At 61.0% G+C, this 17,140-nt stretch overlaps 2 protein-coding genes across 3 annotated transcripts; one reads left to right on the top strand and one right to left on the bottom strand.

The window, feature by feature from the left end:
- Positions 1-2,151: 2,151 nt before the first annotated feature.
- Positions 2,152-7,887, bottom strand: ICMT (isoprenylcysteine carboxyl methyltransferase). Of its 2 annotated transcripts, XM_059691462.1 has the most exons (5): positions 7,552-7,880; positions 6,763-6,851; positions 5,437-5,606; positions 4,235-4,452; positions 3,468-3,794 (listed from the first exon to the last, which is right to left on the bottom strand). In XM_059691462.1, the coding sequence occupies exons 1-5, from the start codon at positions 7,744-7,746 to the stop codon at positions 3,612-3,614; spliced, it is 855 nt and encodes a 284-aa protein (XP_059547445.1). In that variant the 5' UTR covers positions 7,747-7,880; the 3' UTR covers positions 3,468-3,611. The 2 variants fall into 2 exon arrangements, with proteins under 2 accessions (XP_059547446.1, XP_059547445.1); XM_059691463.1 differs by lacking the exon at positions 4,235-4,452 and having other exon boundaries at positions 2,152-3,794; positions 7,552-7,887.
- A 7,141-nt stretch (positions 7,888-15,028) lies between these two features.
- HES3 (hes family bHLH transcription factor 3) lies at positions 15,029-16,619 on the top strand. Its single transcript, XM_059686141.1, has 3 exons — positions 15,029-15,153; positions 15,246-15,327; positions 15,641-16,619. The coding sequence occupies exons 1-3, from the start codon at positions 15,073-15,075 to the stop codon at positions 16,009-16,011; spliced, it is 534 nt and encodes a 177-aa protein (XP_059542124.1). The 5' UTR covers positions 15,029-15,072; the 3' UTR covers positions 16,012-16,619.
- Positions 16,620-17,140: the final 521 nt, after the last annotated feature.

Below are 17,140 nucleotides of genomic sequence, written 5' to 3'. Positions count from 1 at the left end.
GAAAATTGCCCTGGCTGGTGTGTTCAGTGGTTAGAGCATCAGCTTGTGCGCCAAAGGGTCCAGGGTTCCATTCCCGGTCAAGGGCGCATACCTGAGTGGCAGGTTCGATCCCCAGCCGGGGTCGGGGTGTGTGTGGGAAGCAACCAATCAATGTGTCTCTTTTATATCGATGTTTCTCTTTCTCACCCTCCCTTCCATTCTCTTAAAAAAAAAAAAATCAATGGGAAAAATACCCTCGTGTGAGGATTAACATACATAAAAAAGGAACATTAACCTATATGACCTAAAATTTAAAGTTTTAAGGCAAAATGATGCCCGGAGAGTCACATTTTAAGCAAGCGTCCATCTTGCGTCAGGGGTTCAAACAGCCAATGGCTTTTCTGCACCAGCTGGGCTTGCACAACAATACGCTGGTGTCACACGGAAACTGCCAACCCCCCTGGACCCACCGTTTCAGGGCCTGACGTCCGTGCCAGAGCGGCAAGACCTCGGGAGCCGGGAGGGAGGGAGCGCCTGGCATCACAAACGGCTCAGAGGCGGGAGTTCAGAACGGAGTCACGGATACACCTGCCTGCTGCTGCTGGTCCTCTCGTTCCTCAGCCGGAGCACGTGACCCGGGAGCTGCCGCATCCCACACCATCACACCGCTCTTCGTAGTGAAGCCAGGTACAGTTTTATTTCAGATTTGGAAAGAATATCAGTGTCTGTGAACGAAAGCCCAATTTAAAATATTTAAACAAACATTTCTGCATGTAGAAAGAAGAGTAGAATAATTACTGCATTAAGATATCCTCCTCACTTTGCCGGCTTCCCCAGAGCGGCTGCCGGTGGCCAGGCCGGGGATGGCCAGTGCCCCAGGCCGGCAAGCTCTCAGAGCGGGGCCCGGGGAGCAGGTGCCACCGCGCGGCAATGCTGAGGTTGCCCACCCTCGCAAGTCTCTACAGAGGCAAAAACGTCAGGAGATGGCAGCTGTCTAAGGCAGTAGGAAAGTGCAGAGAAAGGACAGTGGTTAGGTCACTGCACCCGTTATGGAGGGACTGTTACCAAGATGAGCTGTGGCTGAGACCTCACTGAGCCGCATCTATTGATGCAATGTGCTGGCGTAGGAACACTTCCCCTACCGGTCATCACCGAGTGCTGAATGGATGGGAGGGACTGGTAACATTGACTCTGAGGCTCCAGAAGCAGCTCACACCAGGAGGGGTGGTGGGGTCTCGGCCTTTGCTTCCTGCCCAGCTCGCTCCCTCCCTTGGCTGTAAGCTGCCAGGCACAGCCCCGCAGATCCTGTGTAAGGGGTCCGTCCACGGCTTCCAGGCAGTGTGGCTCTGCGCAATGCCCGTGTTCCCCTTAAGAAGCCGCAATGGCACGAGAAATCTCCTGGCGGTTTCATTGGAGGGCACTGGAGACGGCCTTGGCCCAGGAAGCTGGGGGAGCACCCAGAGAGCCCGCACCTCATTAACCCAATTCCCTGCCGGGCAGGCCATCGCTGCTAAATCTGTCCGGTTAAAAATAACCTGCAGAGCCAGGGCCAGATGAAAGCCAGCCCCTTGCCAAACCCTGTCCCTCACGGGTTCATCTTCTATCCCGAGTCATCGTGGGCCTCTGCCCTGGGACTGACTGCAAAGGAGGGTGCCATGTTCTCCCTGCCCCTCCCGACCTGCTCTGGAAAAGCCCAGCAGCATGTCCGCCCGTGGCCCGGGGCTGAGCTCCCGGCAGCAGGAAGGCAGCAGGAAGGCGGGCTCTGAACTCCGGGCAGGGGGAGGAAGGACGGATCTTCACACCCGACACCTCACAAAGCCCGGGGCCCTCAGAGCTGCTCCCCAGCTGCTAGGGAGGCAAATCCATGGCCCGGAAGGGGCCTTAGATCTGGGTCCACACCGGCTCCACCCGGCAAGAAGTTTCCCTCAAAGAGCTGGGGTGGCTGCCCTCCCCTCCCCCCCCGCCCCCATCCTGCAGTCCTACTAAGTGGAGCTGATCTCACGGAGCACGGTCTGGGGAACAAGGTTGGCTCAGGCCAGCAGTGGCCTTGGCCAGTCTGACTGCACAGCCCTCCCCGGGCCCAGGGCGGGTCCCTGGGTCTCACCCCAGCAGTTCGCGAACCCGCACGCCTCTTTGGTATATGATGACGAAAGGATCAATTAGGCCGTGAAATCTAGAAATTAATACTATTTTGAGTTGGTAAAATGCTCTTTTGCACACATTTCCAGCATCTGGTACAGTTAACCGAATGTCCATTTTTGCACAACTCACAGTACAGATTCCACAATGTCCTCTGTCCTCTAAGCATTAAAAACGTTTGACGTTCTTCTGAGTCTTCACAACACCCCTGTGAGGTAGGCGGTATTGGCCCCATTCTAGATGGGGAGGTCTAGGCACGGAAAGGTAGTGGCTCCTCGGAGGCCGCAGGTCTGGCTCCGCCGCGGTCCCAGCGCCGCCGCCGCCCTGCACGGAAGGATCTCACAGACCACGCTCCTGTCTCGTCCGGAACTAAAGGAGGGTCCTTACAGCTCATGTTTGACTCCTACAGCCAACCCCTCTCCCTGAACTGGAAAGACAGAAGCAGGGCTAACTCTCATCGGGACTGTTTGCTCTGGGTAAGACTTTCATGAGTCGCCTTGCATTGTGCAGCTGTGCGAGCGCTCACACCCCTTTGGAAGACAGTTTGAAGTGGCATCAGGGACGATGAAACTTTGAGAACGGAACATAGAAATCAAGTGAATAGATTTGAATCAAAACACAAAACTACACGCTATGGTAAAAAATAGAACCCAAATCGATGGAGGGCAGTACTTCCCAGCGTCTGACAAGGCCTCGCACAGAGCAGGCGTCCAGGAACCGTTTCTTGGACAAAGGACTAAGGACACATCTCGGTCATGCCTGCCACTGATGACAGCCCCACTGGGGGAGGCCAGGAGGCCATGGGGGCGGGGCTCCCGGGTAACACAAAGCCAATTGGCCAGGTGTGGATGCTTCCTTTGTGCCAAGTAAGAGTCGGGGCCGTAAACACCGAGCCCCTCTGCACGCACACTGCCATTCATAAAACAGGTGTGTCAATAGGATAAATACATGGAGAGCCTTATCAGGAAGTGGCTTAAAACTGGATAGATGCTCATGCGCCCAGCCCACGGAGGATGGGAAGGAGGTGGTTAGGGCTGTGCTGCTCTGTTTTCGGGTAAAATGTTATCTTTTCGGTTAAAATGTATCTCTAACGCTAGAAAGCCCTGGTGCCCACGCCCCTTCCTGGGGAAGAAACCTGATTCCGAGTAATGAGTCCACCTGCCCCAGGGGGGCGGGGGCTCGGTTACAGCCCAAGTGCAGGGAGGCCTCCTGCGGCCAGGCCCGCCCAGCGCGCTGCTGATAGTGCTGTTATCCGCTCCTTGTTCATCTTTCATCCCCGTCCCAGCTCTCGATTCAGCCCAAGAACAGATGCTCCAGGAAGTTGGGGGAGGGGGGCCTTTGGTCCTAAGGCCTCGGACCTTTGGTCTTGAGGGATATTCCCAAAGAGGAAATGGTGAGTATAAAGCGATTAAGAGAATCCATCCTGCAGAGTGGCCCACCGGAGGCCGTTTTGTCCCGGGCTGCGCGGAGTGGGAGGCGCCGCGCCCCGGGGGTCATAGCTCCACCTTGACCCCTTTTATGAAGGGCAAGCCCGTGGGCACCCGCTTCTTGTACTCCAGGTACTCCTCCCCGAAGAAGTGGATCAGCGAGATTTCCTCCTCTTCCGTCCGGTCCCGGAAGAAGCGCCACACCGTCAGCGCGTAGCCCACGCCGCAGATGGGGTTGCAGAGCATCACCTGGTCGGGGGGGACATGAGGCTGATCAGGGTCAGAGGGACGGACACTGTGGACACAAGCGGCACCTGCTTCTGTCAGGTCCACAGGACACCCCGCCAAGGGCGCGAGACCCTCCAAATAAATTAGATGAGGTGTCCAGCCGGCATGGCTGTCGGTGAGCATTGACCTATGAACCAGGAGGTCACAATTGGATTCCCGGTCAAGGGCACACATCAGGGTTTCCGGCTCATCCCTAGTAGCGGGGGTGCAGGAGGCAGCTGATCCATGGTTCTTTCTCATTACTGATGTTTCTATCTCTCTCTCCCTTCCTCTCTAAAAATCAATAGAAATATATAGTACACTTTGAACTGGTGGATTTTATGGGTATGGGAATTATATGTCAAATAAAAAAATATTTGGAGGAAACTTAAAGGCGGCCAGGGTTACCTCTGATACTTTACCTGGGTTCCGATACTCCAGTAAAACCACCCCACGTAAGAAGGGTGCCGGAACCAGGCATACACCCCGCTCGTCACCAGAGTGTGGCTTTCTGACTTTTCATTCTGCACCACGTGGTTGAAGTTGGAACCAGCTGTAAACATCGCGGCTTTCCTCAGACACTCTCCGAAGACCACCATCAGCAGGCCCGTGGTGCTGAGCCAGGTCACCTGCTTCAGTTCTGCAGGGGACACGTGACAAGCGCACTGCTGAGTTCTCCCTTTGGATGCTTAAAACGCATCTATTTTTCCAAGACAGGAACCGGGGACCACACCTCGCTGGCTGGGCACCAGCATTTGTCATCAGGTTAAAATGTAAGTATAAGCAAAACACATCCCCCTAAGTTGTGCTGTTCATCCGTTTAAAGTGCCAACAACCAGCCCAGCTGGTGTGGCTCAGTGGTTGAGTGTTGACCCAGGAACTGAGGTAGCTGGTTCGATTCTCAGTCGGGGCACTTGCCTGAGTTGCGGCTTGATCCCCAGTAAGAGGCGTGCAGGAGGCAGCTGATCGATGATGTTCCTCTCTCATCGATGTTTCTATCTCTTGATCCCTCTCCCTCCCTCTCTCTCTCTCTAAAAATCAATAAAAAATATATTTGAAGTGCCAACAGCCCAGTTAGAGAGAGCATCACGGCAAAGAGCTGAGGGGCTCTCCGTCCACGTTCCCTGCCACGTGCTCCTGTCCTTCCCTTGGGGACAAGGACAGCCAAGTGAAACACAGCAGGACCCGGCGCTCCCGCTCTGGCCATTCACTGACTCCTGGGACTACATACATGTGGTTACTCTGCTGCGGGCAGTTCACCTGGGGAGCAGGCTCCTGGCGCAGTGGCTTTTGCTAAGAAAATCTCCCTGTGGAATTTCTCAAGCCACAGAAAAGCCATGGATCCAAGTCTCCTCCGACGGGGAAATTAGGATGACAGCGATCAGAGGGAGGGCCTCGTCTCAGAGGGCGCACTACGCGCTGCAAGGCTTAAAGCAAGAGGTCACCGTGCCCTCGACTTGAACATCCAGAAGCAGGTGCACAGTCCGTCCTCTATAAAGAGCTTAGTGAGGACAGAGGTCTGCGGAAATCACTCCGGGAGATTAGGTCCGAGGGGAGAGCCCCCCCTCCGCATGGACACCCACGTGGAAGCCACCCCCGCCCGGGGCGAGCAGGGCGCACTGACCTGGCCAGAGCAGGTTCTCGAGGGTGAACTCTATCCAGGAGGAAAGGGCGGCCACGGTGTACTCCAGGCTGTGGTTCAGGAGGAAGGAGTCCAGGGACAGGCTTTTGGGGTTGTTGACCGCCGTGACCAAGTATTCCGAGTAGTGGAACAAGGACAGGGAGCACATGTACCTATTGACAGCAAAGGAGAGCGAGGTTACACTTGAACTTTTGGGGGAGGAAATTCTAAAAAAAGAGATAGAGGTCAGCTGGGGCGAAGGAATCGCCATGGGTCCAAGCGCAGATCCGGGCTGTGAAACTATGCCCGAGTCCTGAGGAAGTCCCGCTGTCCCGCCTGAGGGTGGACCTCAGGCACCCACACTACTCCCTCAGGCCTGCAGGCAGTGGTCGGGTTTTATGGTTTTTTACGATTCTTTATTGCTTGTATTTATTTATTTATTTATTTATTTATTTATTTATTTATTAGAGAGGAGAGGGGAAGAGAGAGAAACATCCATGTGGATCGGCTGCCTCCTGCACACCCCCTACGGGCATGTGCCCCGACCGGTATTGCACCCAGCAACCTTTCAGTGACCAGGAGGACGCCCAACCAACTGAGCCACTCCGGTCGGGGCAGAAAGGGCGGTTTTAAAGGGACTACGCTTTTGAATGTCATAGGCCAAACCAACCAACCAACAAACAAGTGAACAGGAAGGCATATGGGTCCTTCAGCCTTTTTGAAATGGCACCACACACAGTAAAGCATAAAGTGGGAACTAGCAAAATAAAGTAGTAATGCATGTCAAACACAAAAATTAAAAAAAAAAAAGAAACAATTCCAGCAACCAAGAATTAGATGGATCCGTGTTGATAACAGGAGACCACGCCTTTTACCTTGCAGCCCTGGCTCATATCTAGGTCAGGGACTAGAAGGCTCAAGGGACTGCAACTAGAGTGTAGGGACGAGTCCCAGACTGGCCGCGGGGGATGCACTAGCTGTGACCTAATAGAAATGAGATGCAACAGGCCTGTGAAGGCCAGCCAGGGCGCCCCCCCTTCCCCTCCCCCAGGATGTCCCAGCAGCTGCCGCTGCAGGTGGGGGCACCTGTGGGGAGGGTGCCAGGGAGACCCGCTTCTGCCTGCAACAGAAGCGACCAGTGGGCACAAGCTCTCAAGGCCCGAGATGCAGGAATCCAGGTGGAAGGTAGACACCTGGTTTCCACAGGACCCCACCAAGCATGTCAAACTCGCGGCCGGCAGCTTTCAGCCAGCCAGAGATGGAATGCCACGACTGTCCTCTGCTCTGCCGCCCGAGCCTCAAACCCACTGCTCCCACAGGCCTTCTTACCAGCCGAAGTGGTCCCAAGAAGACTGGCTGAAACTCAGCAGCACCCCGCAGCCGAACACGAAGCCCAGGAAGCAGGCCCGGACGGCGATCTGAAAGAGACCGGGGGGAGCCCTCACCCGGCTGTCCTGGAGCACACACCCTGCTCCCTGGGGCCCGCAGGCCACGGCTCGCACCCGGTCCGGTTAACATCCCGAGCCCAGCGCTGGCTGCCGGTGTGGCCCTGGGCGAGTTCCTTAACCTCCTGGGCCTCAGTCTCCCCATCTAGGCAATAGGTATGATAATAACACCTTTTAGAATTGCCTTGAGGCTTACCATGAAAAGCACTGAAGAGTAAATGCCACGTAAGTTTTTGCTGCCTTTATCGCTTATTGCTGCTATTATTACTCGGGGCTGTGGGTAAACCGTGACCCTAATTTATTGGGGCAATTCTCCCAGGTCCCCGCGGCGAGTCTGGTCCGAGCAGCCGGGACTGCGCCCGGCCCCGTCCACGGCACCGCGGGGCCCCTGACCTCAGACGTGCCAGCAGGTCGGTCCCCACACCTTCAATTACGTAAAAGGACTCGTGAGCTCGCTCCCTGCTCACCCCACGCGCGTCTGCCGCAGCTGCTGAACCGCACCAACTGCAATTCTGCGCCCGCCCCGCCGGGTGGAGGGCCGGGCCCCACGCCCCCGAGCCCGGCGAGCGCGGCCCCTGCTGCCACCGGGTGACTCCGGCCGCGGAGCGCTCCGCGGAGGGAGCCCCGCTCCCGGCCCACCCGGCCCGCCCGCCGGCCCCCGCCCGGCCCGCACCTGGTAGCGCGGCGGCCGGTAGAGCAGCAGCAGCAGCGCGTTGAGCCCGGCCACGTAGAGCGCCAGCGCCGTGCGGCCCTGCAGGCCGGCGCGCGTGAGCAGCGGCAGCGCCAGCACCGAGGCGCCCAGCAGGAAGGCGGCCAGGCTGAGCCGCGCCTCGGAGCCCGGCGGAGCCCGCGCCGCGCCGCCCGCCATGGCGCAGCCGGCCGACAGCGGGCGCGGCGCCGGCTGTAGCCCCGGGAAACCCGCCCGCCGCGCCTGCGCGCCGCGCCGCGGACGCCGGCCGGGAAGAGCCGCGGGAGCCGCGCGCCGCCCGGGAGCTCTCGCGATACCGCCGCGCCGCCGGGCTGGGGCCGGAATTTAACGGGAGCGCCCCGCCCTCGGCCCCGCCCCTCTCGGCCCCTCCCCTCCCGGGTCCGTCCCGCCCCCTCTCGCGGCCCCGCCCCGCCGGCCTCCCGGAGACTTACTGACCCAGCGCGGCGGCGAAGTCTCCCCCAAACTCCAGAATCCCCTGCAATGCGAAGCGACCCCACGCTCGGCGGCCCCGCGCTCGTCCCCCAAAATTCTCACCTGCCTCCGCTAGCGGGGCGGATCCCATCCTCCACGTCCAGGGGTCCGCACGCGGGGACCGAGCGCGGTGATTCCCCCGGCTGGAGTCCACGCTGCGCCGCCTCGGGGATACTGCCCTTGGGCACCCTAAGCGTGGATGACCGCCCACTTGGCCGATGGCGGAACAACCAGGATTATGTGACTTTTTTAAGAGGCAGAAACCAGAACCTTACAATGTGACCTTGATTTCACTTGGGCAGAACAGAATCATTTCCGTGAGCCTGGGAAAATGAGTGAAATAGAAGCCAAAGTTACCTAAGAGCGGTTATCTTCCGACGGTAAAACTCCGGGCGGCTTCGATTTTCTTCTTTATAGGTTTTTTGTATTTTCCATATCGCCCACAATCAACTTATAGTACTTTTTAAAAATATATATTTTTATTGATTTCAGAGAGGAAGGGAGAGGGAGAAAGACATCAATAATGAGAATCATCCATCCGCTACCTCCTGCGCGCCCCACATTGGGGATCGAGCCCACAACTCTGACATGTGCCCTGACCGGGAATCGAACCCTGTTCTGGTTCATAGGTCGACGCTTAACCACTGAGCCACGTCGGCGGGGCAACTTAAATTACTTTTATAATCAGAAATTGTCCTTTAAAGGGTTAAGAGTCCCCTCTCTCCCCCGGGAGCCAAGAAGCAATGGTGGAGGAGAAAGACACGTCAACAAAGGACTAGAAAAGACTGGTGGGTGGGAGTGGGGCAGCAGCAAGTAAGGATGGAGAGAGAGGGACCCCAGGGAGGGATCATGGGTGGGAGGGCCGCGGGTGAAGAGTCTGGGTGGGAGAGATGCTGCCACTAGGCCTTGGGGCCCTGGGGAACCGGCAGCCTGCCTGCCTGCCGCTGGAAATGAGAGCAAGGGCGTCTAAGGGTAGGAAGGGGGGAGGGCGGCACAGAGGCAGGAGGAAGCGAGCATGTGGCAGGATAGGGGACAGGCCCCAGGGGAGCTGGAACCCTGGGTAGCGGGCCAGACATCCCTGAGGCCGGGCGGGCTGCGAGCTGCCGTCATCCAAGCCCTATCCTCCTCTGTCCCCACAGGACCTGTCAGGACTCCCGGCGTTTGGGCAGCTGGGTTCAGGGAAGGATGGAGCCTGGGCTGGAATCCGGGCCCGGTGCTGCTGCGGTCCCGCTTTGTGACCTCGGGCAAATCATCTCTTACAGTTTCTGTTAAATGTTTCTGTAAAAATCGGGGGATCCTGACTTCACAGTCAGGCATCGCTAACGTTCCGTGAGCCTGACGCCATGTTCAAATGGTGCTCAGAAGGCAGGTGCTCAACTCGGTTGGTCAGAATGAAAAGGAGCGTTAATGTTTTAAAACCCAAAGAAGGCTGGCGCCATGTGGGAAGGAGGCCTGGGCTTTATGTTGAACCCCTCTCCTGCCTCTGCCCCAGTTTATCAAGGTCTCCCCCAGACTCAGGACTTCTCCCTCTGTGCCAGGAAGCCTTGAGGCCACTAGGTGGCGCTCATTTCCTCTTCGGTCCTGGGAGTGAGTCTGCTCCTGGGGCAGCGAGCTGCTCTCAGGAACCTCCATCTCTGGCAATTGACTTCCGCTCTCCACGCTGACGTATGGCCCTGATTTCCCCAGGGACCACCCCCACTCTAGGGGCGCAGAGTCATGTAGTTCAAACTGGAGGGCCACCCCTCTCCTCTGCCCATCACTTCCCCTTACACCAGTGGTTCTCAACTTCTGGCCCTTTAAATACAGTTCCTCATGTTGTGACCCAACCATAAAATTATTTTCGTTGCTACTTCATAACTGTCATGTTGCTACTGTTATGAATCGTCATGTAAATATCTGATATGCAGGATGGTCTTAGGCAACCCCTGTGAAAGGGTCATTCGACCGCCAAAGGAGTCGCGACCCACAGGTTGAGAACCGCTGCCTTACACCCTCCCAGCCCCATCTTGGAGAAGTAGAAGAGAAAGGGGGGAGCAATCCCCTCCTGGATAGGGCCGGTCGAGTGGGACGGATGGGGGATTTTTCAAAGTCACTGGAGTGGCTGAATTTATCAGGGCTCAGGGCTCACAGGCCAGTGACGGAGGAGGAAGGCAAAGCACATATATCCACGCACTGGCATAGGCCCAGGGAAACCCAGGAACACAGACAGATACACACAGACACACAGAGAAACAGGAACACACAGAGAGAATAAAGTGATCTGATCTAACACATCCACTCTGCCCCCAGCTCTCCAGTGCCCCCCCCCAGTCCAGGGGAACAAGCCTACACAAAATATGAGAAAATACAGGAAAACTGCTCCGCCCTGGGATGCCTCGCTGGCCTTTTTTTGTAAATAAGCATTTGAATGTGTTTTGTTCTAAACTGCAAGGCCAGCACAAAGGAGCTTTCTCATGCAGGAAGGTCCTAGGCAGGGCCCTCCCTCCGCCTCCCCTCCGCCCTCCCCTCCAGCCCCCCGCCCACCAGCTGGGGTCCCTCCTGTTTGAAAGAGTCCTAAGAACACCTTGACTTCCCCCAGGTGAACTGCAGGCTGAGATAACCTTAGGCTTCCCTTTCTTCAACGGATGACTTGATTGAGCAAGAGAGAATGGGGCGGAGCAGGGAGCTGCAAGGGCAAGGCTCGGCCTTAACCAAGCACCTCAACCCACATCAGCTTCCCAGGGTGAAAAGTTTGCTCCTCTGCAAGCTTGGCACCAAGTCAGGGAACCCGGCTTCTCCCCCACCTCTGTGTGTGGGTCCCCAGTCAGTGGCTGTTAGAGGGCTCCTTGTCACTCACAGGCCTCCTACTGAAGGTGGGAGTGAGGCTGTCCAGGGTGGCTGCAGGAAGGGGTGGGGTGGGGGTGGACCCTGGTTCTCTGAAAGTGTTCTTTTCCCTCCCTGGGCCATTCTGGGCTCCAGGCATTAAAGCCTCCTCTCTCCTCTCTGGAAATGGGTAAGGGACGCGTAATTTACGAGCACATCAGCCCAAAGTGCATAAGTCAGCCTTGCACAAAGCAGCCGGGTAAATATTTAAAGATTAGAGCCAGCTGGGGAGAGGCACAAAAGGCGGGACAATGGGGGTCTCTCGGAATTCACTCTCCCAGGGCCGGGCCAGCCGGGTGCAGTGCTGATGCACTCGCCGCAGTCCCAGCCTTTGTCCCCTGGAGGACCCTTGGCGGCGAGCTATTGGAGTCCCCGTCCAGCTAAAGAGAGTTAAACAATCGAGGCCGCTCCAACCCCATCCGGAGACAATCGGCTGAGTCATTCCCGGGCTTTCGCTGTGTCCCCACAGTTAATTACACGGAGCAATCACCCCATTCCGCTTTGAAATGCATCTGCGAGGGGGGGGCCGTTCCCCCACCAAGGGGCCTTTGCAACACTCTCCAGTGGGCGCGGCCTAACGGGCCTGGGGCCGCAGGAAGGAAGGGGCTCCCGCCAGGGGGGAGGCTGCCCAGGGCTAAAGGGTTCTTGTCCCCGACGCCTGAAACCCCTCCCCACCTCGTGTCCTGACCCGACTCCGTCTCCAATGTATTTATTTATTTATTTATTTATTTATTTATCTATTTATTTATTTGTTTGTTTGTTTGTTGTTGTTGCCAAAGTCAAGAAACAGAGCCCGGCTGGCATGGATCAGTGGTTGAGTGCTGACTTCTGACCCAAGAGGTCACAGTTCGATTCCTGCTCAGGGCATGTGCCGGGTTTGCAGGCTCCATTCCCGTGGGGGGCATGCAGAAGGCAGCTCTTCCACCATTCTCTGTCGTCGTTGATGTTTCTCTCTCCCCCTCTCTGGAATCAATACAAATATATTTTTTTAAAAAGTCAAGAAAGCCAAAGGGGAGAAGGGAGGGCAACGACGCCGTTACTCTCCGCCTTAACCGCCCAGCGTGAGGCAGCAGGGCCCCGAGAGGTTCTGGGAGCCCCCAGCGCCCTCCCCAGCGACAGAAGGAACTGGTTCCGTGAATGAGCCGGGGCAGCCTCGGCCTCCCTGGCGCTGGGCCTGGACTTGTGCTCCTTTCCAGGCGCCCTGGGGACCCCAGACCCTAAAGATGGAAGAGGTTGGTGGCCTACATCCCAGCCTGCAGAAGCGCGGCCTAAGTTGGTCCATGCCCTTCGCTCTGTCCTGAGTGCAGTCTGAGAGGACTCGGGGTGAACCCTTGCGCACCGCCCCCTCGGAAAACGCCTCCCCGGCCCCTGCGCGCCTTGGGGGCCAGGCCTGCCCGGGTGTGCGTAGGGCGCCCAGAAGCCGCCTGGCCCACAGCAGGGGAGACGGGCGGAATGGCGTCCCCAGCCTGGGTGTGTGTGTGTGTGGGGGGGACCTTGATGGACTCATTTAGGATCCTCTCCACGGACGTCGCCTTTAACCTAGAGGGGGAAGTGGCCGCCCAGGAGGAGCCGAATTGGGGTCAAGTGGGGAAGGGGTGGGGGACGCTGTCCATGAGCGCGGGAAGGGAGCCCTGAGCCTAGGGGAGGGGGAGCTGGGAAAGTAGATGGGGCATCAGCCCAGGCGGGAGGACCCCGGCGAGAGGACGTGCGGAGGGTGGGGGTAGGGGGTGTGGGGCCGCGAAGGCTCGGGAAGGGGCGGGGGCGGGCCGCGAGGCTGAGACCCCCGCCCGCCGGCCTCGCCCCGGCAGCCAGAGCAGAACATGGCGAATTAGAGCGTTTTGCGGTTCATCTTGCGCCGCTTAAGAAACACTGAGCCGCCCACGTGAGCGGCCCCACCCTGCGCGGCCGGGGTCCTCGCGCAGCAGCTGGAGAGGAGAGCGGGCCCGGGGGCCGCGGGGGCCCCTTTACGGGGCCCTAACTCTGGAGAGGGGCGGCCCGCGCTCCCGCTGCGGCCGGAGGACCCGCCGAGCGCCATTGGTTTGCTAATGCGCCGCAGTTGAAAGGCGCCGGCGGCGGTCCCCGGGGAGGGGTCGTAATTAGAGGACAAATTGCCCGCGGCCCGCGCGGCCCGAGGGCGGCGGCAAGTGGGGGGCGGGGGGCGGGGCGCGCGCCCCGTGTCGGTGCAGATGTGCAGCAGCTGGAAGCCTGCGCGCGACGGGGCGCCCCGAGTTCGGCCCCGAGGGGGCGCGGCTTCGTGGGCCGGCACAAAGCCCTGAACACTCCGCTGCTCCCTTTGTGCCCGCGGCGCCCTGGACCGCGCCGCCCCCGCCCCCGCCCCCGCCCCCGCCGGAGCGCGCGGGAGGCGGCTCGGGCCCGGCGAACCCGGCGCTTCAAAGCCGCCCGGCGCGTGCCAGCGCCCTCCGGCCGGCCTGGCCCCGCCGCTCGCCCGGCCCGGCCCGGATCTGGCCCGTGGTCCCTGCGGCCCGGGCGGAGGAGAAGCCTGGAGCCGCTGGAGCCGCAGCTTCCGCCTGAAAGGAAGGCGGGGAACCGTTCTCCTCGCCGCTCGGCGCCTGGGAACGAGGCTGTCCCGGCCGGGCCTTCAATACCTCCGAGCGGGGCGGGGCGGGAGGGGAGAGAGGCCCCGCTGGGGGGAGCTGGGGGCCCACCCAGACCTAGCCATTCCCTACTCCCCGGCGGAGCCCTGCACAGGCCACGCTGCTCATTCCTCTGCCGCGGGCTCCACTGCGGAACCCCAGTGCACAGACACAAACTGAGGCTGAGTCCAGGGAAGGGAGCTGCGTGAGTTCGAACCCAGTGTCTCCCCCGACCTCAGCCTTCTTGTCAGCCACAGCCCCTGCGGTCCTGCTCCTGGGGCCACACCCAGTCCTGCAGCCGAGTCCTCGCGGGGCCAGCGGCCGGAGGCAGGTCCTCCTTCACTGAGCTCCGTGGTGTCCAGCTCCAGCCGGAATGATGAGAAGAGGTTGGGGTCCCAGACCTGCAAAAGCCGCAATGACGCTCCCCCAGGTGGTCGGTGGTCTTCCCACCCCCACCTACCCTCTGGGAGCCAGCGGCGGTGGGAATAAGCCCCCAGGCCTTCCCACGCGGGAGAGGTTCTCAGAGCCTGAGTCCGCCCCACAGCCCTCACACCCAGCCGGCTCGGAGGCTGTTCTGCCTGCCGGCTGAGGCTGCAGCAGGCCCACCTCCCCAGGGAAGAGCGTGGTTCCTCCCGGCCGGAGGGCACTCAGCCCTGGCACGCCCAGGCCCCAGGCCCCAGGCCCGGGGGGAGTGGGAGGCTGTGGCCCTGCGGGCGGGCTGCACGCTTTAATGGGACACATGTCCCTGTGTGGCCCCCGCAGGCCCGGCCTGCGCCCGGCTTTGAGTGGCCACAGGCAGAAAATTGCTGCATTGTCCCTACATTAGGGCCACTAATGTGCGTGGCCAGCACGGCAGGAGCGTGAAGCTGCTGGAGGCCTGGCGGGCGGGTGCTCCCAGCCTCGCATCTTCATCAGATCTTCACCAGGCCCGAGGCCCGGGCTCTGTCATAATCGCTAGCGGGGCTCAGAGCTGGCTGGGCCCGTGCACCCCCAGTGGGACCCCAAGAACACTCAGAGGCAAGAGCAGCAAGGACGAGGCAGGTGGGCCTGGCGGCGGGGCCCAGAACTTCGGGACACTGGGAGGGGACAGTCATGGGGGAATGGGCCTGGAGGGGATCCCAGACTCGGGAAGTGGTGGGGTGAGAGGGATAAGGGAAAGACTGGGGAAGGGGAGGGGGGTTGCTGGGGAGGGAGGAGGGGCCCTGGGGCAGAGCTGAAGCCTGGGCGGCAGGAGGGTCGGGCAGAGGGAGGTGGGGAATTCACTGTGTCCCCCTCTCCTCCCCTCCCCCTCAGGGGTCCTGGAGCCCAGGACCCCTCATTGACATGTAAACGAGGGGCCCTATAAAGGCTTGGCCGCCTCCCGCGGGCACGTACACGACAACATGGGCACTGAGCCCGGGACCCAGGGCAGCTCTGGGGGCCCTGCGGGCAGATTCCGAAAGGTCCGGGGTGCTGAAGAGCTCGTGGGGGGGGGGGGCTGCCCGCCGGCGGGGGCAAAGGGCGAGAGGGCCGTGACGCCGCCCTCACAGCCTCTTGTCCACAGATCTCCAAGCCACTGATGGAGAAGAAGCGACGGGCGCGCATCAACGTGTCGCTGGAGCAGCTCCGGTCGTTGCTGGAGAAGCACTATTCGCACCAGGTGAGCCCGGGCGCAGTGGCGGGTGGTGCGACCCATCCCTCGCCTCTCCCCACCGCGGGCTCCCGGCTGAGAGCCCTTCCCACCAACCGCAGATCCGGAAACGCAAGTTGGAGAAGGCGGACATCCTGGAGCTGAGCGTCAAGTACATGAAAAGCCTCCAGAGCTCGGTGCAAGGTAGCGGGGGCCCTGGGAGGTTTGGAGGGAGGAGCCCTGCATACACACAGATAACTGAGGGATGGATGGAGAAAAAGGCACAGGACTGGGCAGCCGGGCGAGGCGGGGCCCAGGCCACTGGAGGCGGGAGGCAGCAAGGGCGGCGGGCTGTGGAGTGGTAATCCGAGTGGAAGAGGGTCTGGACGTCCAGGTGGCCTCGCCTCCCTCCCCTCCCCTCCCTTCTTCTCTTCCTTCCCCCTCCACGCTTCTTCCCTCCCTTTCTCCCTCTTCTCTACAACTCTCCCTTTCTCTTCTCCTCTTCCCCTCTCCCCAGGGCTCTGGCCCGTCCGCAGCGGCGCCGAGTACCCGTCGGGCTTCCGCGGCTGTCTGCCGGGCGTTGGCCAGCTTCGGCGGCGTGGAGAGGGCGGCGGCGGGCTGCGCTGCCCGCTGGTGCCCGAGCGCACGGTGGGCAGCACCATGGACAGCGCCAGTCCCCGCCCGGAGGCGCCCACGCGCTGCGGCCCCTGCGCCCCCGCCATTTGGGCCCCTAATCCGGGCGCCAGCGGCTCGCGGTGCCCGCCAGCCAGGCTCCTCCTCCCTGGCGGTCTCCCCGGCCCGTCCACCCACGTCCCGGCACCGCAGCCGGCGTCTCGTCACGGCGCCGAGAGCCCGGGGTCAGGGATGCGCCTGTGGCGGCCCTGGTAAGGCCCAGGCGTGGCCTCGGGCTCAAGGGGTCCCCCGTCTGGTCTGCCGGCGCAGAGACAGTTTGCAGCGCGCCCGTGTGACGACCGGGACCTCAAACGTCCGGGGAGGGTGGCCGGGAGGGTGCCGCGTGCCGAGAACGCAATGAAACAGCGTAGCCTCGGTGGGCCCGGGCCTGAGCCTTTAGGCAGAATCCACCCCCAACCCCAGCCTCACCTACTCAGGCAGGACCCGCTCTCTGCTCCTCCCACCCGAGGGGGCTGGGAGGGGTGTCCTGGGCCGCGCCCCTTGCCCAGGGCCCCGGCGGCAGCGCGCCCTCGCCCCCGCCCCCGCCCCGTGGCCGCGCCGCGGTGGGAAGGTCGCAGCCGGCTGCGGCGCAGAGCAGACCCCTCGCAGCGAGGAGAATCGCTGCCCCGCCCCGGCCCATTCAGCCGGCTGGGGACGCCCGGTTCCCACCGGCGCAAAGCACGCCGGGCCCGCCCCGAGGGCGAGGGGCCCCAGCAACCCCCACCCTGAGCCTTCTCTGCTTCCAGGGATCCCCACCCCCTCGGCACGCAACGCGGCACCCCAGCCGCGGGCGCGCGTTCCCAGGGCCGCGCGGGTGAGCAGCACAGCCCGCAGCCGCCCCGCAGCCGCCGCAGCCCACTCCGAGCTCCGCCTCGCGCCGCGAGATGCTCTCCCACCTCCCCGCCCACCCGACGCCCCGCCCGCGCGGCTCCAGGGGGACCAGCCCACTGTCGCGCCTGGGCTGGGGGGGGGCTGGAAGGAAGCCAAGCTCCTCCCGTGGGCGTGTCCCCTTTCCCACTCGGCAAAGACCCCGGCTCCTCGGAGTCCCCGTCTAGAAGCCCACGTCCTTCGACAGCCCTCGGAGGGCTGGGCATCTGTTTCGGGGGCCCCAGCACGCGAGGGGGAGCCTGGGGGTGGGGGACTGGGGTCTCGGGCTGTGCCCAGGAAGAGACTTTGACACCTCCTCTCACCAGTTTGAAATGCAGAATAAAGACAGTGCGAACCTGAGAAACGGGTTCTCATTTATCCCACGCGGCCCACTTAAGCGCGTCTCTTTGAACTACAAATGCCAACTTTGTGTAAAACTCTTCTCGCTCTTGGCTGCCCTGCCTTGCTCGTGTGCTAA

The sequence above is a fragment of the Myotis daubentonii genome, chromosome 3 (genome assembly GCF_963259705.1).
Source record: "Myotis daubentonii chromosome 3, mMyoDau2.1, whole genome shotgun sequence".
Lineage (NCBI taxonomy): Eukaryota > Metazoa > Chordata > Mammalia > Chiroptera > Vespertilionidae > Myotis > Myotis daubentonii.
Note: the sequence above shows the minus strand (reverse complement) of the source record. Positions and strands in the feature narration are given on the sequence as shown.

Coding starts and splice junctions, on each gene's coding strand:
- ICMT (XM_059691462.1), bottom strand. CDS start 7,746: ATGGCGGGCGGCGCGGCGCGGGCTCCGCCGGGCTCCGAGGCGCGGCTC. Junction 5,607..6,762: donor TCTTGGGACCACTTCGGCTG/GTAAGAAGGCCT, acceptor TGCTGTCAATAG/GTACATGTGCTCCCTGTCCT. Junction 4,453..5,436: donor CGAGAACCTGCTCTGGCCAG/GTCAGTGCGCCC, acceptor TGTCCCCTGCAG/AACTGAAGCAGGTGACCTGG.
- HES3 (XM_059686141.1), top strand. CDS start 15,073: ATGGAGAAGAAGCGACGGGCGCGCATCAACGTGTCGCTGGAGCAGCTC. Junction 15,154..15,245: donor AGAAGCACTATTCGCACCAG/GTGAGCCCGGGC, acceptor CACCAACCGCAG/ATCCGGAAACGCAAGTTGGA. Junction 15,328..15,640: donor CCTCCAGAGCTCGGTGCAAG/GTAGCGGGGGCC, acceptor CCCTCTCCCCAG/GGCTCTGGCCCGTCCGCAGC.